At 43.8% G+C, this 24,851-nt stretch overlaps 1 protein-coding gene across 6 annotated transcripts in view; it reads left to right on the top strand.

Moving 5' to 3' along the window:
* Positions 1 to 24,851, top strand: part of SMC4 (structural maintenance of chromosomes 4) — a 238,359-nt gene that overhangs the window by 68,090 nt on the left and 145,418 nt on the right. For all 6 annotated transcript variants that reach the window (XM_033959216.1, XM_033959220.1, XM_033959218.1 and 3 more), the window contains 2 exons: positions 5,082 to 5,222; positions 6,097 to 6,247. In XM_033959216.1, the coding sequence (XP_033815107.1) occupies positions 5,082 to 5,222; positions 6,097 to 6,247 (292 nt within the window). The remainder of the gene's footprint in view (positions 1 to 5,081; positions 5,223 to 6,096; positions 6,248 to 24,851) is intronic.

Below are 24,851 nucleotides of genomic sequence, written 5' to 3' on the forward strand. Positions count from 1 at the left end.
ACTTTGTTGAAGCTCAAGAGGGAACAGGCCACCATGATTCTCATCGCTCCACGGTGGCCCAGACAACATTGGTTATCCCTTCTACTTCAACTCAGTTCCAGGGAGCCTATTCTTCTTCCACTGTTTCCTTCTCTGCTTACACAGCATCAGGAGACCCTTCTGCATCCCAACCTCCAGTCTCTGCACCTGACAGCTTGGTATCTCTCGGGTTGAATTCAACTGATCCTCTTCTGTCTCAGCCTGTTCGTTCTATTCTGGATGCTTCCAGGAAACCGGCCACTCTGCAATGTTACCATCAGAAGTGGACACGGTTTTCTTCCTGGTGTCTTCATCATCATGATCCCACTTCCCTTGCAGTGGAGACCTTGTTGGATTATCTTCTTTCTTTGTCTGACTCTGGTCTCAAGTCTACTTCCATCAGAGTCCACCTCAGTGCTATTGCTGCTTTTCATGAACCAGTTCATGGGAAACTTCTCTCAGCTCATCCCTTGTTTCCAGATTCATGAGGGGTCTTTTCAATGTGAAACCACCTCTTAAGGCTCCTCCTGTAGTCTGGGATCTCAATGTGGTTCTCTCCGCCTTAATGAAGCCTCCGTTTGAACCTTTGGCTACAGCTCCTTTCAAGTTCCTTACTTGGAAAGTGGTCTTCCTTATTGCTCTTACCTCTGCCAGGAGGGTCAGTGAGCTACATTAGTTGCGGATCCACCTTTTACAGTCTTCCATCATGACAAGGTAGTTCTGCGTACACATCCAAAGTTTCTCCCTAAGGTTGTCTCTGCATTCCATCTCAACCAATCCATTGTTTTGCCTGTCTTTTTTCCGAAACCTCACTCTCATTCTGGAGAACAGGCTCTGCATACTTTGGACTGTAAGCGGGCTTTAGCTTACTATTTAGACCGTACTAAGCCCCACAGATCATCTCCACAACTCTTTCTGTCCTTTGATCCGAATAAATTGGGACGTCCTGTTTCTAAACGTACGTTGTCAAATTGGCTTGCAGCGTGCATTTCATTCTGTTATGCTCAGTCCGGACTGACACTGGAAGGTTCTGTCACGGCCCATAGAGTTAGAGCTATGGCAGCATCTGTGGCTTTCCTCCGTTCCACTCCCATTGAGGAAATCTGCAAGGCTGCTACTTGGTCCTCAGTTCATACTTTTACATCTCATTATTGTCTGGATGCATTCTCCAGACGGGATGGACACTTCGGCCAATCTGTTTTGCAAAATTTGTTTTCCTATTGGCCAACCTTCCCTCCATCCCTCTTTTTGTTAGCTTAGAGGTCACCCATCAGTCAAGAATATGCTGCTGCCTGCTTGTCCTGGGACAGCAGGCAGATATTCTTGCGTCCCACCCACCTCCCCGGGTTGGCTTCTTAGCTGGCTTATCCTAACTGGGGACCGCGCGCCTCCGTCGGGCGGGGGCCTGCTAGAACTTTCCAAGTTCTTAGAGTGCAATCACTCTAAAATTGTCCGTACCGGGGCTCCGTCGGTGCCGTCACCCATCAGTCAAGAATATCTGCCTGCTGTCCCTGGATAACACCTGTTACGATAAGTAACTGTGCTATATCGGAACTTGTACATAAGAAACCCAAAAATGCTCTTAGAGACATTTGGAGCTTCGAGATTAAACAGTACATTTTTGTGTCTCTATGGCCACGGATTTGGTCTTGGAGGATGAAATGTACAGCGTCGGCATCTATGAAGCAAACTTGTTGGTTTTTTTTGTTACATTGTTCCTTTTGGACCCCGGTTAGATTGAATAAATTAGATAATTCAAAGTCTAATAGATGCTGGCATTGTCATCTAGACATGGGGACATTGGATCACTTACTGTTTTATTGCCCTATGATTCAGATTTTTTGGAAGTCGATTTGGGGACATATTAATAATATTTTAGAAGTTGCAATCCCTTTGACTTATGAAGTTGTGATTTGTGGTACATTATTATATGTTAAGGATCCCTTAGATAAATATAAAAGATGATTTTTTTTTAATTATGACGGGTACAGCTATACAATTAATCACACGAAATTGGAAAAATTGGGATCGACTTAACTTTACATTTTGGTGGGCAAATTTATGTTTAATTTATAAATTAGAGAAAAGGAATGCTGATCTGTCAGGGAACACAAAAAATTTCAAATTAATATGGAGCCCATTGATGTCTTATATAGAATCATTATAGTTTGATTTTTATTGATGTATTAATTTGCATATCCAGGGAAAGGGGAGGATGGGAATAAAGTTTTTACATGAATTCTTATCTTCCTTCTGAGATTGAGGGGGGTGGAAGGATTATGTAACAGTCTCTTAAGGTTTATAAATGTTTAATATGTGGACAGGATATATTTGATATAGAGTACTTTTTTTAAAATATTTTATTTATAAATTTTTCATTCTTACAATAATTTAATTTTACATAAACTTCAATTAATACATGAAAAATTGTGATTACAAATAATTCATCTTATCACATAAAATATAACCCTCCCCTTTCTTCATTTCTTAAATCCATATAATATACATTCCCACCCTTCCCCAATCTAATATATCCATTACTAATGTGCTATGAAATCTGATCATTGGAATAACGAGTCAATGGTTCCCAAATTTTCTTGAAATTATGAATAGTTCCCTGTTGTAATGCTATTGTTTTTTCCATTTTGTATATATGACAGACTGAATTCCACCAAAATGTAAAATTTAATATAGAGCACTTATCATAAACTATGATAACTAATGCATAACTTGATGGATAATGTGGGGTAGGGGGCAGGGTTATAACTCTTTATAAGTCATGTAAGGATATTAAGTGTTGTTTTACGTATAAAATGTATTCTTTACTGTTTTCACTTATAAGTGTAAAAATGAATAAAGAATTTTAAAAAAAGGTGTCCTTTGAGAAACTGTGTCAGAGGCTTTGTTGACATCTAAGTAAATTACATCTAGCATATGTCCTTGGTCCAATTCTCAGGTCGCCCAATCAAAAAATTCAATCAAATTTGTTTGGCAAAATTTACCTTTAGTAAAACCATGTTGCCTTAGATCCTGTAACCCATTTGATTCTAGGAATTTCACTATCCTTTCTTTCAGCAGCGCTTCCATTATTTTTTTTCAATAATCGAAGTGAGGCTTACCGGTCTGTAGTTTCCTGCTTCATCTCTGTGACCAATTTTGTGAATTGGCACCACATCCGCTCTTCTCCAATCCCCAGGAACTACCCTTGTCTTTGGAGACTTGTTGAACAAATCTTTAATAGGACCCGCCAGAACCTCTCTGAGCTCCCTCAAAATCCTGGGATGGTTCCCATCCGGGCCCTTTGCTTGGTCCACTTTCAATTTTTCAAGTTATTCATAAGCACTTTCTTTCATGAACAGTGTGGGACAGTAAGACAATATGTTGCCTTCTTGTCCTGGGATAAAGCACAGTTACCATAATGGATGTTATCCAGGGTCAGCAGGCAGATAGTCTCACAACCCACCCTCTTCCCCATGTTGGCTTCTTAGCTTGCTTATGGAACTGAGGAACTGCAAGCCTATGTCAGGCGGGAAGACACTCATGTATGCACGGTGCGGGCAGTCATGAAGTTTCTAAAAACTTAGGTGATACACTTTTAATACTGTGTACTGGGGCTCTGTGGATGACGTTGCCCACATGTGAGAATATCTGGATAACACCCGTTATGATAAGTAGTTGTGCTTTCTAGTAGATGGGTGTCATTCTGGAACCCCACCCTGTTAGTTATTTCCTGCACCTGCCTACTATCTCGCAGTGTTATTTGCCAAGCCTGTAAACTTGAATGCTAGTCAGACCTTTAAGGCCATGAAGAGTAATATATTACTAGCGTAAATGGGGCATTATTGATTGAGCTCCTTTAATGCTTCTGTTAGCATGCTTGTTTTCATTTTTGATTGTTGTGGGTTCATATGTTGTTTTATATTTAGAGCAGCTCAGACTTGTTCATTCGAGAAGTTTCTCCGTATTCCATCACCTAGGTTTCCAATGGGCTCTCACATGCTTGTGGATTAACTGTAGGTGGCAGCAAAGCCCTCTGAAGTAGGAGGGATACAGAAAAAAATCTGGAGTGGTTTCCTTCTGTAAGGCTCGTGGCTATGGGGAAATTACACGCTTGTCCAGAATGATACACCTATCTACTAGAAAAGATATTAGCAAGGTTAGAACCTAATCTTTTTCAAAATGTAGCCCTAATTTTATGTATTCCAAGTTTATTTAATGTAATATAACAATTTTCTTTCCAATTATATACTTTGGACCTCATTTATATAGCTAAAGATTAGAAATTAACTCACCTGAAAAGACTTTATATGTTCAAGGTTTTAATTTGATCTTTAATTTTATTTTCTCACTGCTGCTTTTAATTAGTGGCACATAACTGTGCTTTGGTTTTTTTGTATTTTTTTATAGCTACTGATTCAAGGATGGTCATATAGAGACTTATGATTTCATGAAATGGATTGTGATCACCAGAATGTTTGTGTTTAAAAATGTGCTTCCTTATCGTCTCTGCTAGATCAGTTCACATAAGTGGGTTCTGGCGACTTCCTGACAGCAGATGAAAATGGAGATACATTGGCCCTCATACTGTGTAGGGCACTGAATGGTTCAGTATTTTGGAAATCTCCAATATTGTACTACCTCCAACAGATGATAAAAGTTGTTGGCTGGTACAGTAGGTCATAGGCCTAGCTCACCAAAGCAACATGCACAACCTTCATGCTTTAGGGCCTTGCTCCTGGGGCCCAGTTCACAGACCTTGCCATCAATTGAGCCCAGAGGTGTTTAGTGTGAGGCTACAGAAATATTATAGCCTATGGTGAGGCTTCTCGCACTGCCAAATAAAAATAGCAAAATCTTTTACTTGGACTAACTTTGTTCTCTGCTTGTCAGGGTTATAAAGTTGTAAATAAAAATTGTGATGATTTTGGAATAGTTCAGTGTCTCTAACTAGAGTCTCATCCCAATTGTATGAACTGGGCTAACATGACTTGAGGAAAAAGAAATTAACAGGTATACCAAAATTTCTTCTTTTAATTTAAATATGGTTTGTTTGTTTCAACTAGCCATGATCTACAGAAACGAGTTAATGAAATGGAGACACAGAAACAGAAAATACATGAAGACACTAAAGATGTTAATGAGAAGAGTAATAAACTTGCAGATGAAATGAAAGTTAAAAATAAAGCCCTAAAGGATGTAGAAAAGTAGGTGGTGTATAGTTTGCATTGTGAAAATACCTGATTTATGAAGGTGCTAGTAGTAACTTGGGATATGACTTATTTAATACAGTGCTCTTTCATTATCTTTGTCAGTTCTTTGTAGCATTAATATATAAATTGGTTTTCCTCTTGAGCACGTTACCTACTAAAATATGGAGTCGTGCTTATGCCACACTTTTAAACTGGAATGTATGAATGCACTACAAAAGGGACATTATAGGAAATTTAAGGATGTCTGGGAGCAATTGACAAAATTCTGTAAGGAGTGACTATTGATTTTAATTTTATCTCTTTGAGTATACACGTCCGGGGAGGGGGGAATATACCATTAATTTAACTTGGGAAAGGTTATTGAAGGAATCTATGTATTTGTGTTTTTCTTGATTAGTCATTTGGGTGGGCGGGAGGGGTAAAAATGATTGCTTATGTATTTCTGCAAGATGAATCTGCATTTCTTGAATTATTTATATGTACATCTACATATTTATTGCACTGTTGATAGTTGGAAAATTAATAAAGAATATAAATTTTCTTTCTTATTCTACAAGTCAATAGGCAAATGCCACAACTGGTATGTTTTTTTGAATGCTGGATATATTTTAAAACTAGTCTGTGTTTTTAGTGTTGCTACTTCATAGCAAGTATCGCCGAATATAAGTGGTGAATGCCATTAGCTCTATGGATAGCAGGACTAGAGATTGACATGGGGAGACTTTGTTCTTGTCCCCACGAGTTCAGTCTCCATCCCTGCAAACTGTCTGTTTTAGATCATATTTTTGTATTTCTGTATAATTTTTTTTTTTTATATAAAATTGTAGTCTAAAGTTTCTCCATTCTTGGTTATTTTTTGTCTTATCAGGAAACTTAAAAAAATTACAAATTTTATTGAGCAAAGCAGAGAAAAATTTACCCAGTTGGACCTGCAGGATGTTGATGTGAGAGAGAAACTAAAACATGCCAAAAGTAAATCTAAAAAGCTACAAAAACAGCTACAAAAGGACAATGAAAAGGTATAGTTGCAGTTCAGCTTTTAGTTTCTGCTTCTTAACTGGGAAGGATAGTCCATAAGTAGGTGACAGAATTGCATGGTGCTAGGATGGAGCATCTTTTTCAGAGCTAATACAATTTCTGAGCATGCACTCCTCCCTTATTCCATGGTGTATTCTCCTCATCCCTATCAATTTTGAGTTTTCTGCTCTGCTGTACAAATAGAAGAATAATGTTCTGTTTTTTGAAGAGGTTAACCACTTTTTGTACAATCCTGCTCCATTCTTGGACAAGTGGGTTATGCATCCCTTGTTGTGAGACTGCTTCCTTATAGGAAGCCTCTTTACATAATTTTTTTCATACACTCTCCTCTTACCTCAGGACTCCACTTGCTTTCCTACATTCAAGACAGTAGAAGCTAGTCTTTTCTGTTCGTGTTTAATTTTTCTTCTCAGAATTTTTACACATTTTGCATCTTTGTACTGCACAGAGGTTTCCAGCAGGGACAGCTCTGGCTTCGGGAAATCAGAATTTATAGTTAGGTTTTTTTTTTCCAGGGGGCTGGCTGCCTTGCACTATACCTCCTGGATAAGCCTGCACCTTCACATCAGGACTCAGACTATTCCCTTGGGTGCTAATTCACCCCAGAGCACAGGCTGTGTGACACCTTGAAGGTAAGCCTGGGATTGGAGCCAACTGTGTTCCTCCGTCACGTCGCCTGGGCAGTGTGTTCTGTTGGTGGCGGATGTCCCCTGCCATTGGTGTCTGGCCAGAGGGGCACTCGGATAACCAGCAGTCCAGTTTGCAAGGCTTATTGAGACAGAGGATCTCCCTGTAAGCTGTTTCAATTTCACTTACTGAACCTCTCAGCACTGCTTGGCACAGTGAGAACAGAGCTGATAGCCTGTCGCAGTGATTTTGGGGGATCTAAAAATAGTTTCTTTATCATCCCTCCAGATTGGCACAGAATGGATGGATTTACATTCCTTTGCCATACTCTTCATATCAGACCATAGCAGAAGAAACAAAAACAGTAGCAACCTCAAAAGTCCCAAGCGCCCGCTCCTGCTAAATCAACTCATTTTTTTTGACCAACTACTCAAGAGCATAGTTGCAATTCCAGTGAATCAATCTCTCCCTCAGCCTCCAGTTTTATTTTCATCACTAGTATTTTAGCACATTACGTTAACAGGTGCTAGAATATATGTCTGTCTGTCTTTATTTCTGTCTCTCTCTCTGTCCCGCTGTCTATCTTTCTGTCTGTCTCTCTTCCTGGCCCCCTTTGTCTGTCTGTCTTTATTTCTGTCTCTCTCTCTGTCCCGCTGTCTTTCTTTCTGTCTGTCTCTTTCCCTGGCCCCCTTTGTCTGTCTGTCTTTCTGTGTCTCTCCCTGTCCCTGTGTCTTTCTTCTTTTCTTTCTGTCTCCCTTCCTCCCACTGGTGCTAGAATATGTCTGTCTTTCTTTCTGTTTCTCTCCCTACCCCTGTCTTTTTTTCTTTCTGTCTCTCTCCCTCCCTGGCCCCCCTTTGTCTTTCCGTCTCTCTCCCTGCCCCTGTGTCTTTCTTCCTATCTGCTTCCCTGTGCAGCAGCCGCAGCATTCCCTCTCCCTCCATTTCCCTGTGCAGCAGCATTTTTCCCCTCCCCCCACTTCCCTGTGCCTTAGCAGAATTCCCTCCCCCTCCATTTCCCTGAAGCTTCGGTCTGGCCTGCTCCCTGCTCGCCTTGCTGTAGTGTATTTTTTAGTTGAAAGACCCAACGGCGGCTTCTCTCATGATCCCCACCTGCGTCGGAAGTCCGACGCAGGCGGGGATCGTGACTAAGCACAACATAAAAGATAAGCAAGAGGGTTCCTATCTAGCCCTTCCAAGAACAGAGACTTTACTCTTTTTCAGTCTAGCTTCTCCTGCCCCTCCTACACTCACTACTTTTAATGACTGTCTATCCACTAAAACTCCCCATAGGCAGGCTCTTAAGTAAACGTCCCGGAAGAACTTTTCTGATACAGGCATCAAAGGGGAGAATACTCAGAGGCAGGCTCCTGAGTGAGGGAGCATCGACTCACTGAGGCAGGCTTTCAGGATTGCCTCTCCTCCCTCAGTCTGCAGTTTCCTTCCTGCCTGGGCTTGCCAGCTCCTCAATGAGGCTATGGCATGGGTGCTTTTTTCCTTACAGCTGCATCTCTCGGCTCGTCCCCCTTCTCTCTTCCAGCCAGCTACTCCCCTCCTGTCCGCCGGCAAGACCGCGAGAGAGAAGCCTGCACGAACCGAACAGCCCAAGCCTCGAACAGTTTAACTTTCCTGCGGTTCCTCTCACGATCGCCATGAGAGGAGCCGCTGCAGCGTCTTTTAAGTTAAAAAGAAACTTTGGCCGTAGGGCCGTATTGCATAAGGTGGAGAGCAGGGAGGCTTGTCTGGTGCGCATGCGCACTCCTACCGCCACAGCCCGACAGATCAGATCTCAGGGAACACGCGGTGAGAGTGCGCATGCGCGCTTAGCATTTTATTATTATAGATTGGGAGTTGATCACCTCAGACTTCTGGGTTCTGCAAATCATTTGAGAGGATTACTCTCTTCATAGTTTAGTTTATTAAAATTTGATTAAATGCTAGACACAAAATTCAAAGCGTTGTACATTGAAATAATACAGGACAATTAAAAAAAGGGGGAATTAACATCAAAAAACAAACATGACTTACCATGGACTCACTAACTTAACAGGGTAGGATAGTAAAACAAGAGGAAAGGAGGGAGAACTACATTTTCTCACCGTCCCTCCAGATCATCCTGCAAGAGAATCTGCTTTGAAACCTCACCTCCCTTCTTCAGGAAATCAATTCACTTATTCTCAGTGCTATCAAGAAAGTTCCTGTGGATCAACACAACCGGGGGTTGTACTCTTGCTACTTTCTAGTTCCAAAGAAGTCTGGAGTTTTCTGACCGATTTTAGATCTTGGAGCCCTCAGAAAGTTTCTAATCAAAGAGATGTTTGCACAGTGTTTCTAGCCACTCTTTATTTCCTCGTGGCTCACAATGATTGGCTAAGCTCATATCCCAATTCACCTAGCTTCCAGGAAATTCCTCAGATTTCAAGTGACTCATCACCACTATCAATATAAGGTTCTACTTTTCGGGCTTGCATCCTCTCCCAGAGTCTTCACCAAGTGCCTGGTGGTTGTGGCAGTGGCCTTGAGATCTCAGGGTCTTCATATCTTCCCCTATCTAGATGACTGGCTCATAAAAGACCCTTCGTGTCAGGATGTGCTTCTTGTGACAAATCACACCGTATTATTTCTTCAGAACTTGGTATTTGAAATCAGCTTCTCCAAGTCACAACTTCATCAGTCTCAAAGACTCCAGTTCATTGGCGCTCTCCTCGACACCATTCAGATGAGGGTGTTTCTTCCATGAGAACGTAAAGATGTTTTGCTTCAACTTTGTCATCAAATGTGACGCCTCCAGTCAACCTCCACCAGGCGCATGATGGTTCTTCTAGGCCAGTATTTCTAAACTTGGTCCTGGAGAAACCCCCTTGCCAGTCAGGTTTTTAGGATATCCACAATGAATATGCATAAATGTGATTTGCATACACTGCCTCCATTATATGCAAATTTATTTCATGCATATTCATTGTGGATATCCTGAAAACCTGACTGGCATAGTAGTACTCTAGGACCAAGTTGAAAAACACTGTTTTAGGCCGTATGGCCTCTACAGTCCATGTAACTCCTATTGCAAGGCTTTATCTCAGGATGCCTCAGTGGTCTTTGGCTTCACAGTGGTCTCAAGTGACCGATCCCCTCTCGCAGCACATTTCTGTAACCTCGTCTTGCTACTTCAGTAGTGGATGATATCGTCAAGATTTATTTAAAATTTGATTAATCACTTAATCATACTTCAGAGCGATGAACATAATAAAAAAAATTTTTACAATTTTCAGGGGGAACAAACACATAAACAGTACTCAACGAACAAGACATACATTACAAAAAGGAAAAAGGGTAAGATACAATATTTAATAGAAAAGAAACAAATGGGTTAAACATCAGGAGGGGTAAATAAAAACAACGGAGTATAAAATTCAAAAAAGCAGACTAAATTTAAAAAAATAAAACTAAATCAGTCAAAGGCATCATTAAAAAGAAAGCACTTTAACTTGCTCTTAAATCTGTTTATAAGACGTTCTTCTATTAGATAAATGGACAAAGAATTCAAGGTTTGTGGGGCTGTGACAGAAAAAATATACTGTCAATGTGTACTAATGATTTTAAGAGAAGGAACTGTCAATAAGTGTTGATCACTAGATCTGAGCATTCTGGCAGAAGCATAGGGAACCAAGAGTCTTATCGATAAACGCTGGAGCTTTAAAAAGAGATTTCAAAGTTAACAGACATATTTTATAAATAATGCGATGAGCTACTGGAAGCCAATGTGCTTTTTTGAGAAGAGGCATGGTCATATTTCTTAGCATTCATGATGAGCTTAATAGAGGCATTTTGGATGATTTGTAAGCACCTTATTTCTTTTTGAGTAATGCCCTTGAATAGGGCATTGCAATAATCAATTTTTTAAATAACCAAAGAGTGTATTAGAATATTAATTAATTTAAGCTCAAAAAATTTTGAGATGGAGCGTATTTGTCATAATCTGAAGAAGGTGGATTTAACTACGCTACTGATGGTATGTTAACTTCTGATCGAATGTAACCCCTAGGATCTTGACGGTATAACTACCTGGCATGTATTCCCCTTTGAGTGTAATAGGAGAATGAAGTTTAAGTCCGTCCTTCCAGGGGAAAAACATTACCTTTGATTTCGTGACATTGAGAGCCAGTCTGTTGATGTCTAGCCATTGGTGGATTTGTTCCAATTTCATGTTGATTGATAAAGCATCCAGAGGGTTCTCTGAATCTATGGGGTGCAAAAGCTGGATGTCGTCAGCATAAGCGAATGTATTAAACCCGATGGATTGGCAAAGAGTCAGAGGAGGAGCTAAAAAGATATTGAACAAGAGTGGTGAGAGGATGGACCCTTGAGGAATTCCATAGTTTAGGGTAAAGTTTTCAGGAGAGGAATTATTGAATGAAACTGAAGAGGAGCGACTGGTAAAGTAAGATTGAAACCACTGGAGAACTTGATCAGTAATACTTAACCTATTTGTAAGAGGAGCGAATGGTCTATTGTATCAAAGGCAGATGAACGATCAAGAGAAAGTAAGAGAACAGATTTGTGGTGATCAAGATGGTAGAGGATAGAAGTTGTCATATCTATTAGAGCAGTGTTCTTCAACCACTGGTCCATGGACCAGTGCCGGTCCACAGAAATTTCCTGCCAGTCCACAGGGCCAGCACATGCATCAGGCCCAAAACAGTGTTCTTCAACTGCCGGTCCACGGTGCGTTATCTTCGAGCCAACTCCCTCTTCTTAACTGATTCAGTGCACAAAGCCACGGGCAGTGGCTCCTAAGGGCATCCTGCACCTGAACCGGAAGCCTTCTCTCTGAAGTTGCAATGTCAGAGGGAAGGCTTCCAGATGAGACACAGGACGTGCAAGGTGCAATTAGAACTATTATGGGGGTGGGGTCTGGGGTGGAGATTGGGTAGAGATGGGTGGGGTCTGGCCCACGACATAGTCCAGTGTTCTTCAACTGCCGGATCACGGACCGATGCCGGTCCACAGAATAATTCTTTTATTTCTGCCAGTCCATAGTTGTAAAAAGGTTGAAAAACACTGTATTAGAGAGTGTTCTGTGGAATGATGTTGTCTGAAACCTGTTTGGTTTGAGTGTAAGATGTTTGTTTTTTTCAACAAATTCTGAGATTTGCTTGAACACGACCTTCTCTGTTAATTTTGCTAAAAGGGATATTGGCAATGGGCCTGTAATTAGATTTTTCTTCCAATCTATCCGGGGGCCTTTTGTTTCACATGCCGCCTCATCAAAAAGTTCTGACCACAGATGCGTCGACTTATGCTTGAGGGGCACATCTGGACAGCCTTCAAACTCGAGGTCATTGGTCCTCCAGAGAACAACGGTTCCATATCAATCTTCTAGAACTCAGAGCGATTTATTACACTCTCAAGGGTTTCCAGCATCTCATAGTCAACCCTCTTGCTTTGCACAAACAAATCAAGTAGCCATGTACTATATAAAGAAACAAGGAGGCACAGGGTCTCTCCTTCTCTGTCAGGAGGCGCAAAAAATCTGATTTTGGGCAACTGCTTGCAACATCTTCCTCAAAGCAGTCTATACTCAGGGAGAGCAGAATTACTTGGCTGGCAAATTCATCAGAATTCTTCGACCTCATGAAAGGACACTCAACCCTGCAGCTCTCCATCCCATCTTTCCTCAGTGGGGGACTCCAAGTGGATTTCTTTGCATCTCTCCACAAGTTGCCTTAAATATGGTAATGACCATGGCACTTGTTTTGGTTGGCCCCCGACTTTATCCAAGTTTTTAATTATCCCAGGACAAGCAGGCAGGTATTCTCACATATGGGTGATATCATCCGACGGAGCCCCAATGTGGACGCCTCCAAGCAGACTTGCTTGAAGAAACTTCCTAGAAGTTTCGAGTCGCCCGCACCGTGCATGCGCGAGTGCCTTCCCGCCCAGTGCACAGGGTGCATCTCCTCAGTTCTTAGTTTTCCGCGGAGCCGAGAAGTCCGTCTTTTTGGCTCTCTCCGGTAACTTCATCGTTCGTGCCTTCTCTCACCGCGGTTTGTGTTTTCTTTTCTCATGAATCGCTGTGTTACTCGTTTTCTTTCTTTAAAAAAAAAAATAAATAAAAATTTTACTTCCATCTGTTCGTCCGGTACAGGCCGCTCAGCTGCGGCATGCGGGCTTCGACTTTGCGTCGGCTGTTTTTTCGTCTATGCCCCAGCCTGTTACCGGTTTTAAACGGTGTAGCAAGTGCACGATATCTCTTACGGACCCTCATGTATGCTGTCTCAAGTGCCTTGGGCCGAAACATCATCCTACCTCGTGCCTGCCTTGCCAAACACTTAAGCCTCATAGAAACATAGAAATAGACGGCAGATAAGGGCCCACGGCCCATCTAGTCTGCCCACCTTAATGTCCCTCCCCTACCTTTGCCCTGTGAATAGAACCCATGTGCCGATCCCATTTGGCCTTAAAATCAGGCACGCTGCTGGCCTCAATCACCTGTAGTGGAAGACTATTTCAGCGATCAACCACTCTTTCAGTGAAAAAGAATTTCCTGGTGTCACCTCGTAGTTTCCCGCCCCTGATTTTCAACGGATGCCCTCTTGTTGTCATGGGACCCTTGAAAAAGAAGATATCTTCCTCCGCCTCGATGCGGCCCATAAGATACTTGAACGTCTCGATCATGTCTCCCCTCTCTCTGCGCTCCTCGAGCGAGTATAGCTGTAATTTGTCAAGCCGTTTTTCGTATGGTAGATCCTTGAGTCCCGAGACCATCCGGGTGGCCATTCTTTGCACCGACTCCAGTCTCAGCACATCCTTGCGATAATGCGGCCTCCAGAATTGCACACAGTATTCCAGGTGGGGCCTCACCATGGATCTATACAATGGCATAATGACTTCCGCCTTACGACTGACGAAACCCCTTCGTATGCAGCCCATGATTTGTCTTGCCTTGGTCGAAGCCTGCTCCACTTGATTGGCAGACTTCATGTCCTCACTGACGATTACCCCCAAGTCTCGTTCTGCTACCGTTTTTGCTAGGATCTCGCCATTAAGGGTATAAGACTTGCATGGATTCTGGCTGCCCAGGTGCATAACTTTGCATTTTTTGGCATTGAAGTTGAGTTGCCATGTCCTAGACCATCGCTCCAGTAGGAGTAGGTCGTGCATCATGTTGTCGGGCATTGAATCTTCGTCTGTTGTGCATTTGCCCACTACATTACTCAGTTTGGCGTCATCGGCGAATAATGTTATTTTACCTCGAAGCCCTTCTGCCAAGTCTCTTATAAAGATGTTGAATAGGATTGGGCCCAAGACTGAGCCCTGTGGTACTCCACTAATCACCTCCGTCATTTCGGAGGGGGTGCCGTTCACCATCACCCTTTGGAGCCTACCTCCAAGCCAGCTCCCAACCCATTTCGTCAATGTGTTACCTAATCCTTTAGAACTCATCTTGCTCAGTAACCTGCGGTGTGGTACGCTATTGCTAAAGTCCAGGTACACGATGTCCAGGGACTCCCCAATATCCAGCTTCCCTGTCACCCAGTCAAAGAAGCTGATCAGGTTGGATTGGCAGGATCTCCCCTTAGTAAATCCATGTTGTCGGGGATCCCGTAGATTCTCCTCATCCAGGATCTTATCTAATTGGTGTTTGATTAGAGTTTCCATTAGTTTGCTCACTATCGTTGTTAGACTCACTGGTCTGTAGTTTGCTGTCTCCATCTTTGAGCCTTTCTTGTGGAGTGGAATGACGTTAGCTGTCCTCCAGTCCAACGGGACGCTGCCTGTACTAAGGGAGAGGTTGAAGAGCGCGGACAGTGGCTCCGCCAAGATATCACTCAGCTCCCTAAGCACCCTGGGGTGCAGGTTGTCCGGCCCCATTGCTTTGTTAACCTTGAGCTTTGACAGCTCACCGTAGACACTGCTGGGCGTAAACTCAAAGTTACTAAACGGGTCAACTGAGCCAACCCTTGTCTGTAGCTGAGGGCCGAGCCCTGGCACTTCTCGGGTGAAGACTGAGCAGAAGTATTCATTTAATAGTTGGGCTTTTTCTGAATCCTTTTCCACATATTCTCCGTCTGGTTTCCTAAGACGTACAATCCCGCCTGAGTTTTTTCTTCTATCACTGATATACCTGAAGAAGGATTTATCTCCCTTCTGGATGTTCTTTGCTAGAGACTCCTCCATGAGGAATTTAGCCTCCCTGACTGCTGTTTTGACGGCTTTTGATTTGGTCAGGTAGTCTGCTCTAGAGTCCTGCTTCCCTGATTGTTTGTAAGAGATGAATGCTTTTTTCTTCTCCTTGATCAGGTCTGAGATCTCCGCAGTAAACCACTGTGGCTTATTGTTCCTTCTCCGTTTACTTACTGATTTTACATAGCGGTTTGTTGCTTCTTGTATGGTTGCTTTCAAAGTCGACCACATGTCTTCCACGTTATCGTGCTTTTAAGCATTGTTGCTTCCTGGTGGATAGCCTCTTCGACATGGAGTCTTCTCTCTTGGCATCGAAGGTGTCTTCGGCATCGGCCCTGGTCGACGCCTCTCCTTCTACTGCTTCCACCTCAAGCCTCATCAGACCTTCGTCTTTTGGAGCGGCTCTTGCTTCGACGTCCTCGGCTGCCATATCTTCTCCTGTCTCCTCAGGTCAGATAGCACAGCACTCGGTTCCGCCAGTGGTAATTAAAGTTTTGAAGCCTTCCAAGTCGAAACACGTTCATCCCACTGTGTGAGAACCTCCAGCCAAGGCAGGTGGGTCGGTTTCAGACTCGGTACCCTCTTTGCCGGCTACCCCACAGCCCTCTTTGGAGGAGCAGATTCTTAAGGTCCTCACTACCATGGGGCCTACACTGCTCACTCTGCTTCAGCCTGGGCATACAGAAGTCTCCCGCGAGGTCGAGCCACCTGTGCCCCGGTCTGATCCTCCACACTTGATGCAGGGCGCAGAGTCTCTGCAAGTGTCTGGTCGGGCTTCCAAGCACGAAACGCATAGAGCAGAATCTGTGCGAGTGCATTGACAGGATACCTCCCATACTACCAAGGGAGTCCAGCCATCGAAGTTGCTTCACGGCTCCTCCACGCCTATTGATCATCGATCTACTGCGTCAGAGGCCACCTCTGCTCGATCTTCGAGATCCAGCTCGACACACTTCTCGATATCATTCGAGGCATTCATCGAGACATCATACCTCCAAGCCTCGGTCTTCTCCGCCCTCAACCAGACCTCCAACTCCGCGTTCCAAGTCTCCGATGCCGGCTCTCAAGGATATCCCGATGTTCAGTGCCTCGTCCATATCTCCAGGTTCCTTTGACCCGTGGTTTCCTGCCAAGGCCTCCTCTTCGACTCCAGCTGCCTCGACATCCTCGAGCCCTTCTCGAAGCCGTGCAGCTATTCTTCTCTTCTTTTTTGAGACAGATGGCTGGAGACTTGAGCGTTCCACTAGACACTGGCTCTAAGTACTCTAAAGAATACCTCGAGGTCATGCACCTTCCTCAACCTCCGGCTGAGTCTCTCAAGCTGCCACTACACAAGCTTCTTGATCAGACTTTTAGTAGATGCATGGAGACTCCCTTTTCCATTCCAGCGGTTCCAGGAAAGTTGGATGCCAGATATAAAACGGTGCATCATAAAGGGTTTGACAATTCCCGATTGTCACATCAATCCTTGCTCATGGAATCATCTTTAAAGAGATCTCATCCCTCGAGAGTCTATGCCACCGTTCCTCCTGGCCGAGAGGGAAAGACCATGGATAAATTTGGACGTCGCATTTACCAAAATGCTATGATGTCTTCGAGGGTTCTCGATTATAATTTTTATTTTATCACTTATTTTGAGTTTCTTTTGTCCCTTCTGCCAAAGTTTGTGGGTTACTTGGATGATAGCATGCACTTTGAATTTCTCTCAGCTGCGTATCCATCTTCTACAATCTTCATATGATGCCTTTGAGCTCTCTGCCCGAGCAGCGGCTTGCTCTGTGGCCATGCGTCGTCTAGCCTGGCTTTGCACCATCGACATTGACTCTAATCTCAGGACCGCCTGGCCAACATTCCTTGCGAAGGCACTGACCTTTTTGATGAGTCCATCGAGGCAGCCACCAAAAAGTTGTCTGACCATGCTAAATCTTTTGCCTCCATCGTCAGACCAAAGCCTAAGCCAGCTCCTTCTAGACCTACACGCCCTCCTGTCATCTACCAGAGGCGTTTTCTTCCAAAGCCGGCGCCTTACACTCGCCCTCTTTTAACGAAATAACCACCTCAGAAGCAACAGGAGCCTCAACCTTCTGTTCCATCTAAGGCTTCTCAGTCTTTTTGACTGTTTACTCCAGAGCATAACATCCATCGTTCTGTCTCTGACCCCTTTTCTACCTATAGGAGGTCATCTCCATCTTTTTTACGACAGATGGACGGTCATAACATCAGACCTCTGGGTCCTTTCCATTATCAGGGAAGGATACTCTCTCCATTTCATCAGGTTCCACCAGAGCTTCCTCCAAGAGAGTATCCTTCCAGTCCATCCCAGACCGCCCTTCTTCTTCAGGAAGCTCAATTTCTGCTTCGTCTCCACGCCATCGAACCAGTTCCCTTGGAACAGCAGGGCAGGGGTTTTTACTCCCGTTACTTCCTTGTTCCGAAGAAGACGGGCGATCTGCGCCCCATTCTGGATCTCAGGGCTCTCAACAAATTTTTAGTCAAAAAAAGTTTCGAATGTTGTCCCTGGCATCTCTATATCCCCTTCTCGAGCAGAACGATTGATTATGCTCTCTGGATCTCAAGGAGGCCTATACTCACATCCCCATTCACCCGGCCTCCCATCAGTATCTCAGATTTCGGGTGGGGAATCTGCATTTTCAATACAGAATACTACCCTTCGGCCTGGCCTCGTCTCCCAGAGTGTCACCAAGTGTCTGGTAATGGAAGCAGCAGCTCTAAGGAATCATGATCTTCAGGTATTTCCCTATCTCGACGACTGGCTCATCAAAGATTCCACATCTCAAGGGGTTATTGTAGCGACCCAACGGACTATCTGGTTCCTACAGAGTTTGGGATTCAAAATCAACTTTCCCAAGTCTCAACATCAACCGTCTCAAAATCTACAATTCATTGAAGCTGTTCTGGACACTGTCCAACTCAGAGCATTCCTTCCACAACAACTTCTGGAAACTCTGCTTCACCTCTGTCACACAGTGTCCTCTCGCTCTTCCATATCTGTGAGACACATGATGATACTTCTGGGTCACATGGCCTCTACAGTACACGTGACTCCTTTTGCCAGACTTCACCTCAGAATTCCTCTGGACTCTGGCATCCCAATGGACTCAGGTTTGCGATCCTCTTTCTTGCCACATCTCAGTCACTCCTTCATTGAAGCAGTCTCTCCATTGGTGGATGCTCTCTTCCAATCTCTCCAGAGGCTTGCTTTTTCAAATTGCCCCCTCATCAGAAGATCCTCACGACAGACTCGTCGACCTATGCTTGGAGCGCTCATCTCGATGGTCTCCTTACTCAAGGCCTCTGGACCAGTACGGATCGTCAGTGTCATATCAATCAGTTGGAACTCAGAGTGATCCTCAAAGATCTCCATGCTTTTCAACATCTCCTTCACGACACAGTAGTCCTCGTCCGCACAGACAACCTGGTTGCCATGTATTATGTCAACAAACAGGGAGGGACGGGGGTCTGCCTCCCTTTGTCAAGAAGCTCTGGAAGTTTGGGACTGGGCAATCCGTAACAACACCTTCCTCAAAGCTGTCTACATTCAAGGGGCTCAAAATTGCTTGGCGGTCAATTTGAGTCATCTTCTGCAACCTCACAAATGGACTCTCTATTCCTCGTCTCTTCATTGCATTTTCTCACAGTGGGGAACGCCTCAGATAGACCTCTTTGCAGCTCCCCAAAACTACAAACTGCCTCAGTTCTGCTCCAGGATATACTCTCCTCACCGCCTCGAGGCAGATACTTTTCTTCTGGAATGGGCGAATCTTTTCCTCGATGCATTTCCTCCATTCCCTCTCATTCTCATGACTAGTCAAATTGAAGAACGATCATGCCACTATGATTCTAATCGCTTCTCGGTGGCCGAGACAACCATGGTACTCCCTTCTACTTCAACTCAGCAGCAGGGAGCCATACATTCTACCAGTTTTTCCTTCTCTTACACAGACTGCTTACACAGACTCAAGGATCTCTGCTTCATCCCAACCTGCAGTCTCTACACCTGACAGCCTGGTACCTCTCAACATAATCCCTCTTCAGTTTTCTCAATCTGTAAGAAATGTTTTAGAAGCTTCTAGAAAGCTTACAACTAGACAATGCTATCACCAAAAATGGACTAGATTTTCTACATGGTGTTCCTCTCATCATAAGAAGCCTCAACATTCCTCCTTATCTGTTTTGGACTATCTTTTGCACCTATCCGACTCTGATCTCAAATCTACATCCATTCGAGTCCATATCAGTGCAATTGCAGCTTTTCATCAGCCTATTGAAGGGAAACCCCTCTCTGCTTATCCCCTGGTTTCCAGATTCATGAAAGGACTTTTCAATGTCAAACTTTATTTGTATTCTAACTGTAATCTATTTTTTATATCACACAGTAACGTACAGTCAATTTAATATCCAATTTGCAAGTTCTTCCGGAATTAATCCAGCTATCTCTCCTCCCTTGTAACCAAAAAAAACAAACAAAAAAAACTGTTGTAACTTCACTGGAAATGTCCAGTTAGCTCTTTTGTAATCCGCCTTGAACTGCAAGGTATAGGCGGAATAGAATTCCCTAATGTAATGTAAACCTCCTCTCAAACCACCTCCTGTGGTTTGGGACCTCAATGTTGTCCTTTCTCAACTCATGAAGCCTCCATTTGAACCAATTGACAAGGCTCATTTGAAGTATCTCACTTGGAAAGTGGTGTTTCTCATTGCCCTTACTTCTGCTTGACGCATCAGTGAACTACAAGCTTTGGTTACTGATCCACCATTCACTGTGTTTCATCATGACAAGGTGGTTCTTTGCACTCATCCGAAATTCCTGCCTAAAGTGGTCTCAGAATTTCATCTCAACCAATCTATCGTACTTCCAGTGTTTTTTCCAAAGCCTCATTCTCACCCTGGAGAATCAGCTCTTCATACTCTGGACTGTAAACGTGCTTTGGCCTTCTACTTGGAACGCACCAAACCACACAGAACTGCTCCTCAACTTTTTGTTTCTTTTGATCCAAATAAGTTGGGGCATCCAATTCTAAACGCACCATCTCTAATTGAATGGCGGCTTGTATCTCTTTCTGCTATGCCCATGCTGGATTACCCCTTCACAGTAAAGTCACAGCCTATAAAGTCAGAGCAATGGCAGCTTCTGTAGCTTTCCTCAGATCGACACCAATTGAGGAGATTTACAAGGCTGCTACTTGGTCCTCGGTTCATACCTTCACTTCTCACTATTGTCTGGATGCTTTTTCCAGATGAGATGGACAGTTTGGCAAATCTGTTTTACAGAATTCTCTTAAGTTACCAACTCTCCCACCATCCCATTCTGGTTAGCTTGGAGGTCACCCATATGTGAGAATACCTGCCTGCTTGTCCTGGGATAAAGCACAGTTACTTACCGTAACAGGTGTTATCCAGGGACAGCAGGCAGCTATTCTCACAACCCACCCACCTCCCCTGGTTGGCTTCTTTGCTAGCTATCTGAACTGAAGAGACGCACCCTGTGCACTGGGCGGGAAGGCACTCGCGCATGCGCGGTGCGGGTGACTCGAAACTTCGAGTTTCTTCAAGCAAGTCTGCTTGGAGGCGTCTACATCGGGGCTCCGTCGGATGACTTCACCCATATGTGAGAATAGCTGCCTGCTGTCCCTGGATAACACCTGTTACGGTAAGTAACTGCTTTTTCGCCCACTGTGTATTTGATTTTGACACCCCTGCTCTGAGGAGAATTGAAGAAAACATCACCTGTACACTGTTTCATCTCTCCCAGAGCCATGTAGTTAGTTTTGATACTTTACGGAGGAGTACCAAGCAGTATTGTTTATGCCTGCATAGAAAAGCAGCATCAAAATCTTTTTATAACTTTCTCCTTCTGATTCTTCAAAAGGCAGTGAGGGTGATATCTGACAATGCCGTAGTGGCCTATATAGATCAGCAGGGAGTTACCAAGGGCTTGAAAGTTGTAGAGAAAGTAAGTTTCCTGATGCATTGAGCCAATGTGACAGTAATTGAAAACATTCAAATAATTTTCTCAGCAGTTACACACTCGACTTAGGTAAAATCTATCAGCTGAGGCCTTTGATAACATCATCTAGTGCTGGAAAACACCAATTATGGTTTTCATGGCTGTTGCCAAGAAAAGGAAAACACCATGATTCCTTCAGTTTCTGAAAGGTGAGACATTCAGAAATAATTGACATGAGACTCAACAGTTGCTAATAGGTTGCTTTACATGTTCTTCTTTTGCTGCCATGTGACAGGTTCATACAATGCATAGAAGTTCAATACAGTCTAGTAATTCTCGTAGCTCTAGATTGATGAGACTCTGGTATATTAATTTGCTATGTCTGTTGTGTGAGGTTCCTCTGGTCCGGAGCCTTTTATCTGTTAGTTAGGTCTCATTGGATATTTGTTGAGACACTGTACTGTGATAGTGTGTGTGAGTGGTGTGGGAGCAAGACCTTCATAAACCACAGTCGGAAACAAAAATCGTTATTAATCAAATACTGAGGCTTATCACTTCTCTGGCACTGAAATAACAAAAACAGTTTGAGTTGAGAGGCAAACTTTCCACAGTCCTCAAACCTTCAGTACATATCTACTTGCAGAATTCTCCAACATAGGTCTGGCTCCCTGCAGACCTTCCAGACTTTCAATTCATATAGCCTCTTGCAGGTTTCATAGCCACAAGTCTGACTCTCTCCAGACCTCTTAAACAGGATTCTTATATCCAAAGTACAGATTAGAAAGGGGTTTCACTCTCTAGAAGCTTCGGTCCATTAGAGCATATTTTGATGTTTCATCATTTAGAATTCTGGTACAATCCCTTATACTGAGTCAACTTGATTACTGTAATATTGCCTTTTTGGCAATTTCCCAGAAGAATATGCGGCGATTACAACTGGTGCAAGCTAATTTTTGGGTTGAAGAAGTTTGATCATGTAACACCTTCCTACCAACTTCTGCATTGGCTACCGATGGAGGCACGTTTGGATGTTTTTGCTTTAAGGTACTATTTGGTTTAGCCCCTAAATATATAACTGACCTTTTCTCTTTCTGAACCAACAGACATAAGAGAAGCTCACTCTTGAATTTTGTTTCTCCACCAGTTAGAGGATGTAAATATAAAAGGCATCATCAACATCTTTTCTCATATCGTGCAGCATTATGGGGTAAAGATCTGGAACAATTGCTTATGCTTACTACTTATGGGGAATTTAGGAAACACCTAAAACATATCTGTTCCTGAAGTATTTAAGTAACTGACCTGTACAATCTTATTCCACAATAACTGATCTCTAGAGCTATTAATCTCTAGTTCTTAACTTTGTTAATTCTACTCAATTTGTAGCATCTTTTAATCATTGTAAACCGCATAGAACTTCATGGTCCTGCGGTATATAAACTATTATTATTAGCTGACTTCTCATGACTTGCATTCATTCACACATGCTAGGGACCCAAACTCTAGGGCTCCTTTCTTCCTCTTTGCCTCAGGCTCTCACCAGGGAACCTCTCCCTTAGTCTTCACTTTGGAACAAATATACTCCTTCCTTCTGTCTCAGGCAGGACCTGTTTTAGTAGGTTAATGCCACCTGCTGGATGATAGCACCCTCTGCTGTCTACTGGTGTAATAGCAGCATTAGTTAGGGAGAATCCCTTCCACCCACATGTGCAGTATAACAGCCTGGCTATTGAAAGGGTAAGGTGTATGAAGAAATGATATTCTAGTTAGGTGATAGTTACCTTTTCCTGCTGAAAGATGATGTCGTCATTAGTGTATGTCGATTTTCTGGTGCTGCTTTGAAAAGATTTGGATTAGGTACACTGGTTGAGAACTTTGGTTTCAGAAATATTGAAATTCCTTCAGGATGGTGTGTTAAAGAAGTGGCTTTAGCCTTTTTAAGGGTGTAAGTAGTGGTGTTTAGCTTGGGTCTTCTCTGTGGCAAAATCATGGGATTTCATTGAGATGTGGCTCTCGAGAGATGATAGTTGAAACTGCTGCGGCATCTGGTTGGTTCCACCTTGGAATTTGACTTTAGTACTTTTTGGTGCAGTAAGAACCTTTTGAACCTCTAATGCTCCTTTTGAACCTCTGAGTCATCTTGAAAAACCTTACCCTGAAAACAGTGTTCTGGTAGCCTTTCATTCGGTGAGAGATATTTCAGAATTGCAAGGTTCATCTTGGGGAGATAGGTTCAGAACAAATGCAAGGAAGTTTTTCTTCACCCAAAGGGTCGTGGACACTTGGAATGCGCTACCGGAGGAAGTGATCAGGCAGAGTACGGTACAGGGATTCAAACAGGGATTGGACGGATTCCTGAGGGATAGGGGGATCGTGGGATACTGAGAGAGGTGCTGGGATGTAACACAGGTATAGAAAGCAAACCAAGTAATAAGTATAGAAATCCAACCAGGTCGTGCATGTGCAAGACCGGAGGGTTAGGACTTCGATGGGAAGATAAAACTCAATGGGAAACCAAGGTGGCAAGGGGGCCCCTTCTGGTGTCTCAGACAGGCCGTGACCTGTTCGGGCCGCCGCGGGAGCGGACTGCTGGGCAAGATGGACCTGTGGTCTGACCCAGCGGAGGCACTGCTTATGTTCTTATGTTCTTTTTGCCACCCTTTGTATACTGAAAAGGTAGAGTGATGATTCTGCTGGTCCCTTCCTATCTCCCCAAAATAGTTTCAGCTTTTTGTCTTAATCTGTCTTCCGATCCTTGGGAGAAGGAAGTCAAAGGGATGAGTAGCAGACATGTTCTAGACATGTTCTATTGTAACCCGCCAAAGAGATCAGATTGTGCAGGATGCAAATCTGGAGAATTAATAAAAATAGTTCTATTAGAAGAGAAAAGATGATTATCCCAGGACAAGCAGGCAGGTATTCTCACTAATGGGTGACGTGATCCAATGGTGCCCCGATGTGGACGCCTCACAAGCAGACTTGCTTGAAGAAACTCAAAGTTTCGAGTCGCCCGCACCGCACATGTGCGAGTGCCTTCCCGCCCAACACAGGGCGCGTCTCCTCAGTTCTTACTTTTCCGCGGAGCCAAGAAATCCGTCTTCGACTCTCTGCGTGAAGTAGTTTTTACTGGTGCCTTCTTTAGTCTGCGGTTTTGGGTCCTTTTTCTCAGAATCGCTGATTTTCATCGTGTTTTCTTGTTTAAAAAAAAAAAATTTCTTCCGTCCATTTGACCGGGCAGGCCACGTGGCCACAGCCCCGCGGCTTCGATCTTGCGGCGGAGCTTTTTTGGCCTATGTCCCGGCCTGCAACCGGTTTTAAAAAGTGTTCCAAGTGCCAGTGCGGGATTTCCTTGACGGACCCTCATTGATGCTGTCTTTGGTGTCTCGGGCCTCAACATCTACCAAAATTGTGCCGGCCTTGCTCAACACTTAAGTCCCAGGTCTTCAAGCGTCATTGCATCCTGTGGGAGCAGCTTTTCAGCATGGAGTCCTCGATGGATCTTTCGTCCTCGAAGGGTGCTTCATCCTTGACATCGCCCGAGGCCCCCAGGCTTCCACATCTTCTGCTCCAAGCCTCATCAAGCCTGCTTCGTTTGTACCGGCTATGTCTTCGACGCCTGCTGCAGTGCCTTCCTCTGTCTCTTCAGGTCAGGTAGCCTAGCAGCCCATTCCCCCGGTGGTGCTTAAAGTGCTCAAGGCTTCTAAGTCCAAGCACTCTCACACTGCCTCGAGGGAGATCGAAGCTCGTGCAGGTGGTCCCATTGGAGACGCGGATCCATCCTTGCTGGCTTCGTTCCAGACCTTGTTAGA

Source organism: Geotrypetes seraphini, chromosome 9, assembly GCF_902459505.1.
Source record: "Geotrypetes seraphini chromosome 9, aGeoSer1.1, whole genome shotgun sequence".
Lineage (NCBI taxonomy): Eukaryota > Metazoa > Chordata > Amphibia > Gymnophiona > Dermophiidae > Geotrypetes > Geotrypetes seraphini.